General features: G+C 42.2%; 1 protein-coding gene across 1 annotated transcript in view; it reads right to left on the minus strand.

The window, feature by feature from the left end:
• CMPK1 (cytidine/uridine monophosphate kinase 1) overlaps positions 1-15,540 on the minus strand; it is a 69,680-nt gene that overhangs the window by 19,789 nt on the left and 34,351 nt on the right. The window contains exon 3 of the mRNA XM_085602677.1: positions 117-269. Coding sequence (XP_085458803.1) covers positions 117-269 — 153 coding nt within the window. The remainder of the gene's footprint in view (positions 1-116; positions 270-15,540) is intronic.

A 15,540-nucleotide genomic window follows, 5' to 3' on the forward strand; every position in this document is an offset into this window, starting at 1 on the left:
CACAATTAGGCATTTTGAGACCGCATAAACCATTTATATAAACAGAACACCTACTGGGGTTTCAGGTAGCGGTATACAAACTGGCAAGTAATCCATACGACTCATTTGTGCAGTACCTCATTATCGCAGTCAAAAAAGAGCACAAAAGACACAACTGCTTTGTCATCCATTTGCTTATTCCAGCCCTGCAGATTGTCTTCATTTCGAGGAAAGCCGTCAATCAAAAACTTATTCTTCTGGGCATTGGACGCCATAGTCTCGTTCATTGCCTGAAAGAAAAAAGACCTGTGGTTAGGTAAGAAAGTCTTGGAATCCTAGTATTCTATTATAGCAGATTCTATTTATATGTAAATATCCTCTTTGAGGGCATGACCGCCCAATCCCTCATAAAAATGGGTTTACTCCAAATTGTTTAGTAAATCAGGGATAATTACATTATATTTCACCAAGGGGGTACCCCAGGGCTCTTGCTTGAGCCCGACCCTGTTCAATTTTTATGTCACCCCACTTGCAAACTTAATAAGAAACCTAGGGTTTGTACCAATCTCCTATGCCGATGACACACAACTGCTTCTCTCATTTGATAAAAACAACACTAACATTCAGGCCACCTTTTCGGAGGGAATGAGAACCATCACTGACTGGATGAGCAACAACTTCCTCCAGCTGAATGCTGAGAAAACAGAAATCATGCTTAACATGAAGCAGTAACAAGTTGGTCTCCCAATTGGTGGCCAGGAGAATTGGGCCCTGCACCCTCCCCCAAACCTGTGGTAAAGAACCTAGGGGTAAAAATTGATCAGAAACTTAACCTAGAGGAGCATGCCACCTCGACCGCTAAGACCTGCTTCCATGTACTAAGTTTACTTTGAAGAGTTTTCCCCTTACTCCATTTATTCACAAGGAAAACTCTGATACAAGCATTGGTCACGAGTCGTCTGGACTACTGCAATGCTCTGCTGATCTCAACTAAGGAATCCTCCCTTAACAGATTGCAAGTAGTCCAGAACACAGCTGCTCGATTGGTGACCAATGCTCCCCCAGAACACCCTCACTTCCCCTACTCCGCAAACTGCACTGGGTGCCCATTCGGGAAAGGATTAAATTCAAGATCTGCTGTATGGTATATAAAGCCCTGAACAACCTAGGACCTAACTACATCGCAGATAAATGGATCCAATACATCCCCTCTAGGACCCTCCGCTATGGGTCCAAAGAGCTTCTTTTTGTACCTCGCATAAAACAAACCCGGCTGGGTGGTACATCCTTCTCTTACGTTGCACCATCTCTCTGGAATCAGCTCCCCATCCACATTTGACTCTCCTCCAGCTACTTATCTTTCAGAAGGAAATTAAAAACTTCACTTTTCTAAACCCTGGGCTTAGCTATCTAGAGCCGTCATAGCGTGGAGATACCCCGGTTGGGGGTGATTCATGCACTCTACAAAGAACATAAATAAGCTATCTAGAGCCGTCATAGCGTGGAGATACCCCGGTTGGGGGTGATTCATGCACTCTACAAAGAACATAAATAAATATTTCAAAGTAAGACCTGGGGCTTTTTCAAGGCTGGAAAGGCCCTAGGCATGCACAATGCGATGGGGCGAAACACATGTTGGCTGTTCTGCTTCAGGCTGTTCTGTTACTGTTGTGAAGAACAGAGCAATAAATAACTACCATGACTAAGTCATCGGTCTTACACAGCTTGCTTTACCTTGATACAAATGTATATAATTAAGTTGGTTCTGTAGTTAAAAGTAAAAACGTTATGCATTATCCCTTACTTTGAATACTAAAGTAATTGTCTTACTAAACAAAATGTATTCAGCTGGTTTAAGATTTCCAAGAAATGCCCCAAGTAAACTATTCATAGATTTCCAAGTGCCCAGAAATTCCTTTATCTAATGCATGCTTCATGTTTGCAGTATAATGTGGACATTATCATTTGATTTATAGCATGTATTTTTCATTGAGACAGCTTTTATATTCTTCCCCACTTGCTGGCTTATGCATTGTTTAATAGGGTGATAGCTCTGTATTGAAGAGCAGCGTGGCCATCACATAAGGAAAACTACAAGCCCCATCAGCAGAGAGTAAGAACTGCAGATAACAAAATACAACTGTGTGTCAAAGCGGTCAGGAAAAAAAAATAATGCAAGCAATCAAAATTGAAAAATGGTGGCAGTCTCATACCGGACTACCATACAGCCACTAGATGTTGTAAAGATAGCCAGAGAGAATGAAATAAAAGAACAACTTCACTCTACGAAAAGTGGGAAGACAACAAATAGCTGTGACTATTATCAGTAAAGAGTATATGTATGTGTGCTGCTGAAAAGTGAATAATATCCACCAAATACCTGCACAAGAGTGCCTTGTGTTGGGCAATAAACAGTGAAATAGATAGATCTTTAAATTATACATTCTCAGAAGACTGTCACTGCAAATGTCAAGGAAAGAAAAAAATTTCCCTTTACACTGAAGATATTGAAGGTATCTGAGGGTTTTCGAACAAGCCAGAAGTTTTTTTTCTCAAAATTTTGATATGCCATTAAAATGAGTGATCGCATTTGCATTTTAGTGCATAATGACTGCCTCCATGAGTGTTCTGACTGAAGTATGGCTAGTAAATAAATTAACACTTCTTTAAATATTATTTGATCTCAAACACACAGACTTATGATCTAAATGTGTGCAGCTGCTTTTCTGAATTGGTGCATGTATGCTGTGTCTAACAAATCTAGCAGTTCCATCCCTCCATTACCTAGGAAGACGAGTCCCCAGGATATTGCGGCATAAGTATGCGAATTTTGTGGTACAAAAATGTAAATCTTGCGGCATTATTACAGCCCTTTATTTTACTCACTTATTCCTTTTTAACCTTAAATCAATGGAACCCATTTTAGCAGAGCATTCCACTTTGAAATAGGCATGTTTAAAGTGTCTGGCGGTTTCTTTGCAATACCCTACTTTGTGGTAGCATTCTGGAGCACAGGTTCAGCCAGGCACAATAAAGCAGGATTTCTAGTTATCCTGTTTTCTGTGGCACTGTGCTGCAATCAGAGACCACAAAGCACAGAAGGGCATAGGAGCAGGAGGGACAGGATATGTGGAGCGGTTGGGCACGATGCCTCGAGCAAACTGGAAAGGTGTCCCTAGGTCATCTTTCAGTCCCTTATAATGTGAACTTTATGAGCTGTAAAGAACTGCTTTTCAGAAGCCGGCCTTTGTTTACAGAATGGCTGGAGGGAGCAGCTGAAACAGTACTTATCTTGCACAAAGCTAATTCAGTGCTTTAATGTCCTGATGATGTTTGCACGCATGGGTTGCCTGGAGAGTCGCAATTTCAACATCAGTCTGATTATTTTGCCGCAATTAACTTTTAATTATTTTGGTTATGTAGCTGGCAGTATTTGTTTTTTATAATCCTTATGGATTGTGTGTTTGGCTAATTTTTAACAGTGGCAAGTGGTGAAAATATCCTTGAGACATGTATTTCTTCTACTACTGGAGTGAAAAGTATGTTTTTCAGTGAATGGGGAGGTTCACACTGTCAGGTGAAAAGTTTCAATATGGGAATAACTCACCTGAAGCTAGAGGACAGAATGTTCTTGTTAAGTATATTTGTAAAGCGCACACTACCACCTGTGAGGGCATCCTGGCTGAGCAAGTGTGTGTACGCGCCTAGCCCTGCCTATGGTTGGGTGGTGAATTGAAAAGCCAGGACTTCAGCGTTTTGCAAAATTCACGAAGATAGGTAGAGCCTCTGATGTGGAGTGGGAGGCTGCTCTACGCTTTATGAGTGTTGCAGGAGAACGCTTGCCCTCCTGAGTGGGTTCTGTGTTTGTGTGGGATATGTGCAAGTAGGAATCCTGTGAAGCCGATGTGTCTGTGTGGTTGTTGGAAAGGGATCAGACTATTCAGGTAGGTAGGGCCCACTTTGTGTAGTGCCTTGAATGTGTTTGAGGATGAGCAAGTTTGGGTATAGAGAGCCAGTGGAGCTCCCGGTGGTGTGGTGGGCGTTCTGGGTGGAAGGTTAAAGAGAAGTCTGGCTGCAGAGTTGCTTGGTGATCCCAGCTTAGAGGGTGCTCCCATAGTCCAACTCGTGGTGCCAGTTTTTTCTAGTGTTGCTTTGGATCCCTTTGAAGATCTTCCTCAACCTCAGCATCTAGAGGGTGTGGAAGCAGGATGTAGCGACTTTGTTGACTTGTGAGATGTTTAGTTTGCTGCCAATATTTTCAAGGCACTGGCATTATGTGGGTCCCATTTAAGCCAGCCATCAGTTGGGATGCCATGGTGAGGTGTTCTTGATGAGGATCAGTGCTTCTGTCTCGTCAGTGTTGAGCTTGAGACAGCTGGCTGTCATCAAATTAGCAGCCCAGGTCATGAAGGCGATGAACTTGCTTCCTGGTTGGAGGTCTTGTCAGAGGGGGAAGAGTTGCATGCCATCAGGGTAGAAGAGGATGTTGGTGTTGTGTGAATGGATGACACCGACCATAGGGATCATGTATACTTTGAAGAGGATGGGGCAAGCGATGAACCTTGAGGCACTCCGCAGACAAATTTGCTGGCTACTTTAGTGGGTGGCACAATGAGTGCTGCAACTCACTCGTTGCCTTTAATTTACATGTAGTACCATTTACTAGGGATTACAAGTAAATTAAATGTGGCAACTGCATGTAAGCCAATGTTGCCATTTTTAAGAGAGCACAAGCATGTTGCCACTTATTAGCAGAGGGTAAGTGCACAGAGTCCTAAAGCCAACAAAAACTAGCTAATATAAAAGGGGGGCCTGAAGGTAAAACGTCTGAGGCAATGCCATGCCTAGGACGACACATCCAACACTTACATTTTGGAAGAACGCTATATTTAGCAAATAAAAACTCTAGGCAATGGCAATCAAGAAAAAAATTATATAGATTTTATTCTACAATTTACATCCGATTCAGGGACAAAATGCGAGGTCAAACAAGTATACCATAGAAACAAGAATGCTGGCTAACATAATCCTCTCTAGCAATAAGTATGGAAAAACCTTCACTGAAACAGTAATTAAGATCCAGAGGTTAATGTGCCGGTGGCAGACTTTGTTCAACTTACTGGATGACTTGACTCAACACCTTTCCAAAGTCGATAAAAGTAGCACCGCTGTTTAGGCAACATCAAAAGCTACCATTTACGTTTCAAACCGTAAGCCTGCATGCAACATCAAATACTATATATAAAGGCACGCGATTCACGTAATCATCCATCTGCTGCCAGTGTCAAAGTAAAGTAGAAAATAAGTGATGCTGCTAATAATTAATGCCAAGTTTGCAACACCCTCTTTTGAAACTAAGCTGGCTTGTAAGGGGCATGAATAAACAAATCATGAGTTTAAAATAGATTGCTCTCCTCAAGCTGTACAGTTTTGTGGGACTAGATTTGGACCTAGCAAAAGGAACTAAAGGAGTGAGAGAGGTCTGGGAAGGGCTCCAGGTACGGGGAGTGGAGACATATGTATGGGACGCAGGGAGAGAAGAAACAGTTAAAGGAAATTCAGGAATGAGTGAAGACACGCGCGGTAAAGGTGAAAGCAAGATCACGGAGGACTTTACCAAATCGATCACTATTTTTTTTAGTGCTGTGACTATTGCAATACTCTGCTGAAACACAAGATGGCAATGAGATATCTTTATTGGAATTTTGTTCGTTTTTTTTTAAAGATATCAATAAATGTGGCAGATATACTGAAATGGTTTATACAGTACCACTTACGTACCCGACCACAACTTGTGGTGATGTGTTCCAGTTATTAGAATGCCTATGGTCTGTGATGTCATTTAGAATGTTTTCTAAGGCTATCTTTGAATGTGAATGTGACAGTTGTCTCCGGGGCTTCGGCGGTGCTTGGGACGGCTCTCTGTATGTCGCATTAAACTCTTTCACGAACAACTACCGTTTTGCCCATCACTTCATTTGGCGACAGGATGAGATGCGTGTTTACACGTTCCGTATCGGACTTTACTGTGAAGCGTTTTGACGTGAACCAATCCACCGGAAAGATTTCAAAGGTTCCCGTATCTCTCGCTTCCTCAGCGAATTGAAACTGCTTTTGGGTCCCTGCCCTTCAACTGACTGTGAGTAAATCTTACTTTATTTACTGCAATATTATTAGTGAGACTTCCCGGAAAGAGACGGAAAGAGACAGAGAGCCGTGCCCGTATTTTTTTTGTATTAAACCTGAGCCACCTTGAATTTTAAAAAAAAACTCCCGTCTATCGAAGCGGACAGTTTTTGGGGCCACAAGCATAATTTAAAACGGGTATTTCAACGCGCGCCGCAGCGGAAGCCTTACCGGATCTCGAAGTGCAAGTGGAGATCGTTCTACAGCTACGTGAAGTCAGCTGGAACGCATCGTTGACACGCACGCTCTGCGTACGTCACACGCTTGAGCAATGGAGATTATTTTCTGAACACGATTTGCGCTGATACGCACAGCTGTTGGGTGTCACTCTATTTGAAAGCAAAATCCAGCGAAGTAAAAAAAAAAAGAAAATATACAAAGAAAATATACATATATTTTTGTGACATTTACAAGGTTGCATGTCAGTTTTGCTCAGTTTTCTTCGCTGACATGCTCAGCATTACGTTGTATTTCATGCAAGGTTGACGCAAATTAAACCAACACCGCCATCTGGTGGTTTAAGTGATTCTAGTTTTTACATTATTTTTTTTTTTCTTATCATTTTTGCTTTTCAACATCTTTAGTTGCGGAAATGCAAAGCGTCACACCGCCGGCACCTTTCTTGCAAGATCCTGGGGAACCACAGCTTGAATGGAAGTTGTGGATTAGGTCTTTTAAAGCGTATTTAGGTGCTATTGATGCGCAAAGGTACAGACCAGAAAGAAAAAAAAACCTAATGTACTATCATTTGGGTGTTGAAGGACAGAACGTTTTTGATCATCTCCCGCCTTATGAGCCACTGGAAGGACAAGATCCAGATGAGTTTGAAACCGCTGTTCTACAACTAGACAAGTATTTTACAAAAACCAAAAACGTTGTGGTACATAGGTACAATTTCTTCACAAGAACACAAAAACCGAATGAAAGCATAAACACTTTCATTACTGCGTTACAAGTTTTAGCTGCAAAGCGTGAGTTCGAAAGTTTCACATCTCAACTTGTTCGAGATCAACTAGTTGCACGATGTCATTGCAAAAAAATACAACAAAGATTACTTACCTGCAAAGATCCAACTTTAGATGAAGCGGTTGACATTGCAAAGAGCATCGAAAGATCAATTGATGATGCCAAACAACTTGAATCTGCTCTATCTAATGTCACTGTTTCCGGTGCTGTGTCTGCTAAACCTCCCCATACTGTCCCTTTTTCTGCTAATTCTAAACGTCCTCCTGCTACCTCTTTCTCTTCTAGCTCTTCTAGAGGGTTTACTAGGGGGGGGAGAAATTTTAGACCGTTTAGGGGCGGGAGAACTTTTATGTCCAATAGACAGTACAATTACAGTGCAAATTGTTACAGATGTGGGTCAAATACGCATGTTTCATCATTTAGAAACTGTCCCGCTGCGAACCAACAATGTGGTAAAATGGGCCACTTTGCAAAAGTGTGTATGAGTGGAAACAGAAGAGGTGTGAGTTGCGTTCTTAATGATGCAGATGAACATACAATGGAAGAATGTTTGGATGATTTTACTAATCAAGAGTATGTTGTCGTTGTCAAAAGTTGCTCGGAGAAAGGTAATACACAGCATGTTCCTGATCCTGACGTGGATGTATCAATTGATGGTAGCCACATTCAGCTTTTGGTAGACACTGGAGCACGTATAACAATCATTTCTCATGAGAAGTACTTGAAATTGAGGTTCACTAAGGGTCTGCTTCCTCCCGACATCCTTACTGTAGCCTTTGAAGGAAGTAAAATAGATTTAATTGGGTACTTTTGGGCAGATTTAAGTATTTTTGGGAAAATGATAAATGGGAAAGTATATGTAGCCAAGCGTGGGATAAATGTTCTTGGTCTTATTCACCAGGCAGAGTTTGGTCTCACCATTAAACCAGGCTCAGCTAATCCAGTTTTTATTGACTCTCAAGACAATCTGCCTGAGTCTGATAAGAATGTCAATTCTCTATCTGTCCCACGATCTGTAACTCACTGGGAACGAAAATATAGTGAAATTTTTGAGGATCGTCTAGGGAGAATTACGAATTTCCAACATTTTATCAAAATAAAAGAAAATGTTACTCCCATCAAACATAAACTCAGGAATGTCCCATTGTCAATTAGAGGTGATCTATCCAAACATCTAGAGTCACTGTGCAACCAAGGGATAATTGAAAAAGTTGAGTCTACCCTTTGGCTTTCGCCTATTGTTTTAGCCAAGAAGAGGTCTGGGGATTTGAGGATGTGTGTGGACTTGAGGAGTCTCAATGAAGCCATTTGGGTTGACGGATTTCCCCTACCGCGTATTGAAGATCTTATCTGTAAAGTGGGTTCATCCTCATGGTTCACCAAACTTGATCTCAAGGCGGCCTACCATCAAGTCGAACTACATCCTCAGTCCCGACACCTCACAGCTTTTGTCACTCCAGATGGAGTGTTTCAATTTTGTCGTCTCCCCTTTGGGCTTGCTTCGGCTGCTGCCATATTCCAAAGGTTGATGACTGAAATGTTTCAAAATAACCCTAATGTTGTTGTTTTTCAGGATGACATTTTAATTTTCACCAAAAGTGAAGCAGAACACGATTCTGTCCTTGACCAAGTTTTTAGTGTTCTAGCGAATAGAGGGGTGACACTACAAAAAAACAAATGTACTTTAAAAGTCAAAGAAATTGAGTATCTTGGACACATAATTTCAGAACAAGGTATCAGACCCAGACCGGGTCTCATAAAAAGCATAGTTGATGCGCCTCCTCCGCAAAATAAAGAACTTATGTCTTTTCTTGGACTGTGCGAATTTTACTCTAAATTTTTGAAGGATTTTGCCAAAACCACTGAGTGTTTTAGAGCATTGCTAAAGAAAGGGTCGTCTTTTGTATGGTCTGACGAGTGTGAAAAAGGTTTTCAAACCATCAAGAACCATATTGTGCAAGCTCCTGCACTACAAGCCTTTGTTGAAGGGAAACCAACGATTGTTACGGTGGATGCTTCAGAATATGGTTTGGGAGCTGTCCTTTCACAACGTTTTAACGGAAAAGAGGATACTGTTGGATTTGCTTCCAGAACCCTCCGTCCTGTTGAAAGAAAATATTCGGTTATCGAAAAAGAACTTCTGGCCTGTGTATGGAGTGTTGAAAAATTTAAGCAATATCTGTGGGGCAGGTCCTTTGTTCTCAGAACAGATCATCGGCCTTTGGTTGACATTCTTTCAGGGAAGAGAGTTAAACGCACCACAGCTCGCCTAGCAAGGTTATCTACAAAGCTTTTAGAGTTTAGTTTCACTGTAGAGTATATTCCTGGAGGAAAAAACTGCAGGGCAGATTGTCTGTCGAGACTTCCTGTTCAAGATGCGGATGAACAAGAATGGGAAACTGAAATAGAGGAATGCTTCATTGCTGTAATTAATCAGGACAAGTTATCGTTTGCAGAAGCTGACTGGATTGCACAGATCAATAAAGATCCCATTCTCAAGGAAGTCAGTCTTTTGATCGAGAAAGGTTGGCCTAGGGAGAAGTGTCTTTCGTATGATCTTCAGATGTACTGGAAGGTCAATGAAGAACTCTCGATGGAAGGTGGAAAAGTTGTTCGAGGAGTTAAACTCATTCCTCCTTCTTGTTATCGTGAGAAGATCATTCTTGCTGCGCATTCTGGTCATCTTGGTGCAACCATTACTAAGAGGAAAGTCAGGGACGATTTCTGGTGGCCCAGAATGGACACGCAAATTGATGAATTTGTGAAACAGTGTTCACGATGCAACTCCAGTGACAAAGTTCTTGTTCTTGAGGGTACTGTTGATTCTCAGGTGTCTCCTCCCAGTAGAGCCTGGCAAAAACTGGGCATGGATTTTCTTGGGCCCTTTCATATTCTTCCTTCAAACTCGAAATATTTTTTAGTACTTGTTGACCATTTATCAAGGTGGGTAGAGGTTGAACCTATTTCAGTGCCGGATTCAAAAAGTGTCATCAACTGCTTAGATAACATTTTTCGTAGGGAAGGTTACCCAGAGGAAATTCTCACCGACAATGGTGTTCAGTTTGTTTCTCACGAAATGTCTTCATTTTTGCATTCTTGTAACATCAAACACACAAGGACTCCACTTTACCATCCTCAGAGCAACGGGAAGACTGAAAGGTTCAACAGATGGGTAGTGGAATGTGTACAAGCAGCTTTTAGATCAAAGTCCTGTGTCTTCCAAGCTGTTAAGGATCTCATATGGTCTTATCGCACCTCACCCCATGTTGCTACCAACTTTTCACCCTTTGAAATGATGAGAGGTAGAAAGGCTTCTTCTCAAGTTTACCCCTTTTGGATGGTTAAATCGTTTCATCTTGGTTGTGACATGAGGTGTATGTGGGAGACTGCGAGGAAAACATCAAATGAAGTTTCTCAAAAATTTTGTAAGATTCCTTCCACAGGTGGCACACACAAGCTCAATGTAGGAGACTGGGTTAGAATCAAGAATCCAGTCTCAGTGAGAAAGGGTTATTCAAAGTTTCTTGAATCGCTACAGATTGTTGACATGCGAAAAAATGCAGTGAAATTGTCTAATGGAAACTGGTGGAGCACTTCACGTGTCGCAAGAGATCCTTGTATTCCTCGTGAGATCATTAAAGTGAATTCTAAAACTGTGGGGGAAGATGGTGTTAGGAAAAGTTCTAGGATTTGTGCAAAACCACGGAAGTTGCAAGATTATGTGTAAATTTGTTCAACTTGCATCTTATGTTTTTTTGTGTTGTATATTAGGTTCTTCTTCTTCTCTCTCTTTCTCCTTTCTCCTCTTTCTTTTGGTTCTTTCATTTTGTTAAAGGGGGAGGTGTGGTGATGTGTTCCAGTTATTAGAATGCCTATGGTCTGTGATGTCATTTAGAATGTTTTCTAAGGCTATCTTTGAATGTGAATGTGACAGTTGTCTCCGGGGCTTCGGCGGTGCTTGGGACGGCTCTCTGTATGTCGCATTAAACTCTTTCACGAACAACTACCGTTTTGCCCATCACTTCACAACTTTCCCCCAACAGATTCACAGCAACCTCCATGCAGGTTTCTCCTCACCACTAGAGAATATGATTTGGAAGCTCCGAAAAGGAATCTCAAAGACTGGGCCTATTCAGCTGGGTCTGGTGGCTCAGTGGATTAATGCGTCCATTGCAGGGGCCTGTGTTTAACCTCATGGTCAAATTTTCAAATCCCGGCAGGTCCACTCAGCCTTTCATCCATCTGAGGTCAATAAAATGAGTACCATTGAGTTGGGTAACAAACATCTGCTATTCAGTGCCAAGATACCTACAGGTGAACGTGTGCTTTACAAATGTTATGTTATGTTTTAACGGCTTCTCTGGTATGGTCCCGACTAAGTTCAGGCAAACTGTAACGCCGCAGGAGGAAACAGCTATAACGGCCATACAGCGGCATGCAGTGACGTGCGTTAGTACTGCTAACAAGAGGTCATCATTTTTATTCAACAAGGATGCAAATCATGTAAACAAATCTTGGTCGGCCCAGGAACCTTTTTGCTGCCTGCTGGGAGACCTTTCTTCGGTGGCCAAAATGGTAAATATTGCGCTCCTTGGTGAATTCGCGATTATCAGGCAAATTGCAAAATGCTGGAGGCTATGCCTTGGTCAAAGAAAATGGACAGAGGCAGGAAGAAGGGATACCACGGCTAACAGAATCTCATGATACAGCACTTTTGTGACTGGACCAGAGAGAAACAAGTGTCACAAAGCCAATAGGTCTGGCATTGGAAGCTGATCTTTTGAATTTAAACCTTGAGCACAAAAAAGAACAAGCATTGACAGAACCAGTAGGTCTCGCATACGGCTGATCTAATGACTTTGCAAATCAGCTAGAGGTGCACAACGGTTGGGATAGTCACCGAGAAATTAAAAATAACAGTCCTTACTGTAGTTGACGGGAGAGGAATAACTAACACGGGTGGGAGGGGAAGAAAAAAAACAGACAGAAGCATGCAGGAAGGGAGTGGGAGGAGAATAACCCACACTGATGGGTGTTGGAGGAAAAGAGGCCACACAGCCAGGGAGTATGTTATAACAATTTATATAGCGCACTAATCCCCTTAGGTGTCTAGGCGCTTATGGTCCGCATACTGTGAGAGGGAAATTGGTTTTTAAAAAGCCATGTCTTTAGGGGTTTCCTAAATTCAAGCAGGGATGGGACCTTCCTAAGAGAAAGCGGAAGAGAGTTCCATGTCCTAATAATACTATGTATGAATCTACCCCATTCCCCCCCTCCCCCCGTTCATCGTTTTGACTCTAAGGGTGAGCATTAGGAAAGCATTGGCCGAACGTAGTGATCTGCTAGCAGAGTACCAGCTAAAAGCGTGCCAAAGACATTGTGGACCTTCTCCGTAAAGGGCCTTCTGTGCGATACAAAGGGCCTTGAATTTCACGCGCTGGCTGACTGGCAGCCAATGCAAATTTTGAATCCCAGCCCTAATGGATTGGTGTTTAGGGACATCTAGAACTAATCTACCGGCGGCATACTGTAGAGATTGTATTTTTTCCTGAGTTGATTGGATTGTAAGTTAATATATAAGGCATTACAGTAGTCCAACTTTGATAAAATCAGGGAGGTTAAAACAGTTTTTCTGGCCTTTTTAGGAATGTACGGAAGAATTTTACGCATGATTCGGATAGTGAAAAATGCAGAAGACACCGCCTTTGAAATCTAAGATTTGAAATTAAGCTTCTCATCGATTATGACCCCCAAATTTTAAGCTTTTACTACCGGTGTAGGAGGGGGGCCCAGAGTACTTGGTCACCAAACTGGCGACCGTAGAGGAGAAAGCTTTCCAAATAGCACCACCTCGATTTTACTCGAGTTTAACTTCAAGCAATGCCTACTCATCCACTTGCTCAAGGAGACCATACAATCATGAAGTTTGATGGAGTAGTTAAAATCCTTGTCTATGGTTGAAATAACCAATTGGGTGTCGTCGGCATACGAGGTCGGAATTAGATCAAAACTTCTGATCAAAGGTACTAATTCGGACACATATATTAAAAAGCCTAGGGCTCAAAGAAGAGCCCACAGTACCCCATAAAAGGTACAGCTTTAAAATCGCCTAATTGCACTGTCAGAGTTCGATCTGCTAAAAAGGATGTTAAAAGCGAAAGGGCCTTTCCTCCCAGACCTATGGTCTTTAAACGTTCTATCAACAAGGTACGGTCCACGGTATCAAATGCCGCGGACAGGTCAAGGAGGATAAGAGCTGCCGAGCCTCCACCATCTAATGCGGTGCAGATTTCCTCTGTGGTCTTTATCAGAGCTGTCTCAGTGCTGTGACATGACCAAAATCCAAACTGACTGTGGTCTAAAATGTTGTTTTCTAAATCGTGCGTGGAGAGTTCCACGTTTATGATTTTCTCCAAATTTTCGCAAGAAGCGGGAGGCTCGCAATAGGTCGATAATTGGCCGGATCAGTTTATCCAGCTTGTTTTTTTTTTTTTTATTAACGGTAAAATGCAGGCCCGCTTCCACAGTGTTGGAAATATTCCGTGTGAAAGCATCTGATTAAATATGCTACATAGCTGAGGACTAATAACATAGCTAATATTATGGAGAATCCTCGGAAGGCAGGGGTCGTCCGGAGAGCCAGATTTAGTCCTTGCAAGAAGGGTAGCAATTTGCACTGGGGAGGTAAGGGTAAAATTTAAGAGAAGAGTTATGGTCTTAGCTTCCTTACTTCTGTAACATTAATGTTAGGTGTATACAAGGCAAATTGTTCATAAATTTGATCAACCTTTGATGTAAACGCCTGAGCCTGTGTGTTACAGGAGGACTAGGAGGGGGAAGAAGCAATATGATCGTGTGGGAGGGAGAAGAAGCAAATCATACGGGTGGGAAGGGCAGAAGTCACCCGGACGGGGTTGGGAGGGGAAGAAGCAACATGAACAGGTTGGTGGGAGGAGGAGACGCAAGAAAAGAAAATAGTACCTCAATCACAGCAAAAGTAGTGGTAGGACCTAATTGAGATGGAGCAATCGGTACTTGGTCCATGCTCCAGCCGAAAGATGAGGAAATTAAATTAGCTGGAGTGGACCAATTAGAAGCCAACAAATGAGACTGAAAATAAAGCCCACAAATGGTAAGCAATGGCGGGCTTCAAGCACAGAATGGACCGAACGTTCAAATATGACGCCATAGGGCGCGGGCACTACGACAAAACAACTGTATTCCCTAGAGCATGGAAAGATGCTCAGACTACATAATTCATGGGCAATAAATGACTTAAGGTGAAAGCCTGCCCTGTTTTGGGATGGTTTTTACCCAAATAATATATTAGAGTCCATATATTCTTTTGAAGAATGTACTATATACATCACTGTCAAAATGTTCTCTATATTCTTTTGATCTGGTTGGAATTCAGGTGAATCATTCAACCACTTGATGCGTTGCTGGATGGCAGCTAAACCAGTGGCTGTATTGAGATCCTGGTTGGCCTTTTCCAATATTCAACTTAAATGCCTGCTCATTGCTGTATTCAGCTGGCACCAGAACGACAATATTAATGTGTGTTAAAATGGCTGCACAGCACAAACCAAATACAGCCACAGAAGGTGGCACATTATGCCGCACAATTTGTGACAATGCAGTCAACAATGTTGCATTATTTTAGCCTGCAATGCTGCATAATTCCAGTGCTTTCAGCCATTAACTAATGCTCATAGCATAACATTGATAACTGAAGGGCACATCAACGTGTGCATTACATGTCCATTCTAATCATTTATGTTCTGAACATCATGCCACAATATTATTATTGTTGTCTTTATTTGCATTAGATACTATGCTGAAAACAGTAAAGGATTGTTTTCAGGTAAACAAGCCAACTAAGGGTTGCAGAATGGGGCATCGAGGGAACAACAGGGTCTACAACGATTGTTAATTCTAAAATAACAGATCCACAGTACGTTCATAGGCACCCTACCCTAGCCTCGTCACCGGATAGGATGCAGGTACCAGCAGATCCCAAAATAGGAAAATTTTCTTAACAGTCACATACACTGTATTAAACGCTATAAAAAAAATTGATATTTACAAATCAATGAAAACAAAGAGCCGGGGCGGCACAACATCGATCCCTTAATATTCTATGCAAAGTTTGCCCAAACTAAGGGCCAGACTATGAGTTTGACAGTCCATAGGACTGCCAAACACGCGGTGGTGGTCGTGGACCGTTGCACAAGTGGTACAACCGTCGGACCACAATAGGACCACCACAACCGCCAGGAAGCTGCTATCCCCGACGGTGGCATGGCAGTCTGAGGGCCACAATATGCTGCACCGCCAAGCATCTTATGAGTTTCCTCACATCCAGTGTTTTCATAGCAGTGAACCCGCCATGAAAGGGGTGGCAGTATA

The sequence above is a fragment of the Triturus cristatus genome, chromosome 4_2 (genome assembly GCF_964204655.1).
Source record: "Triturus cristatus chromosome 4_2, aTriCri1.1, whole genome shotgun sequence".
NCBI lineage: Eukaryota > Metazoa > Chordata > Amphibia > Caudata > Salamandridae > Triturus > Triturus cristatus.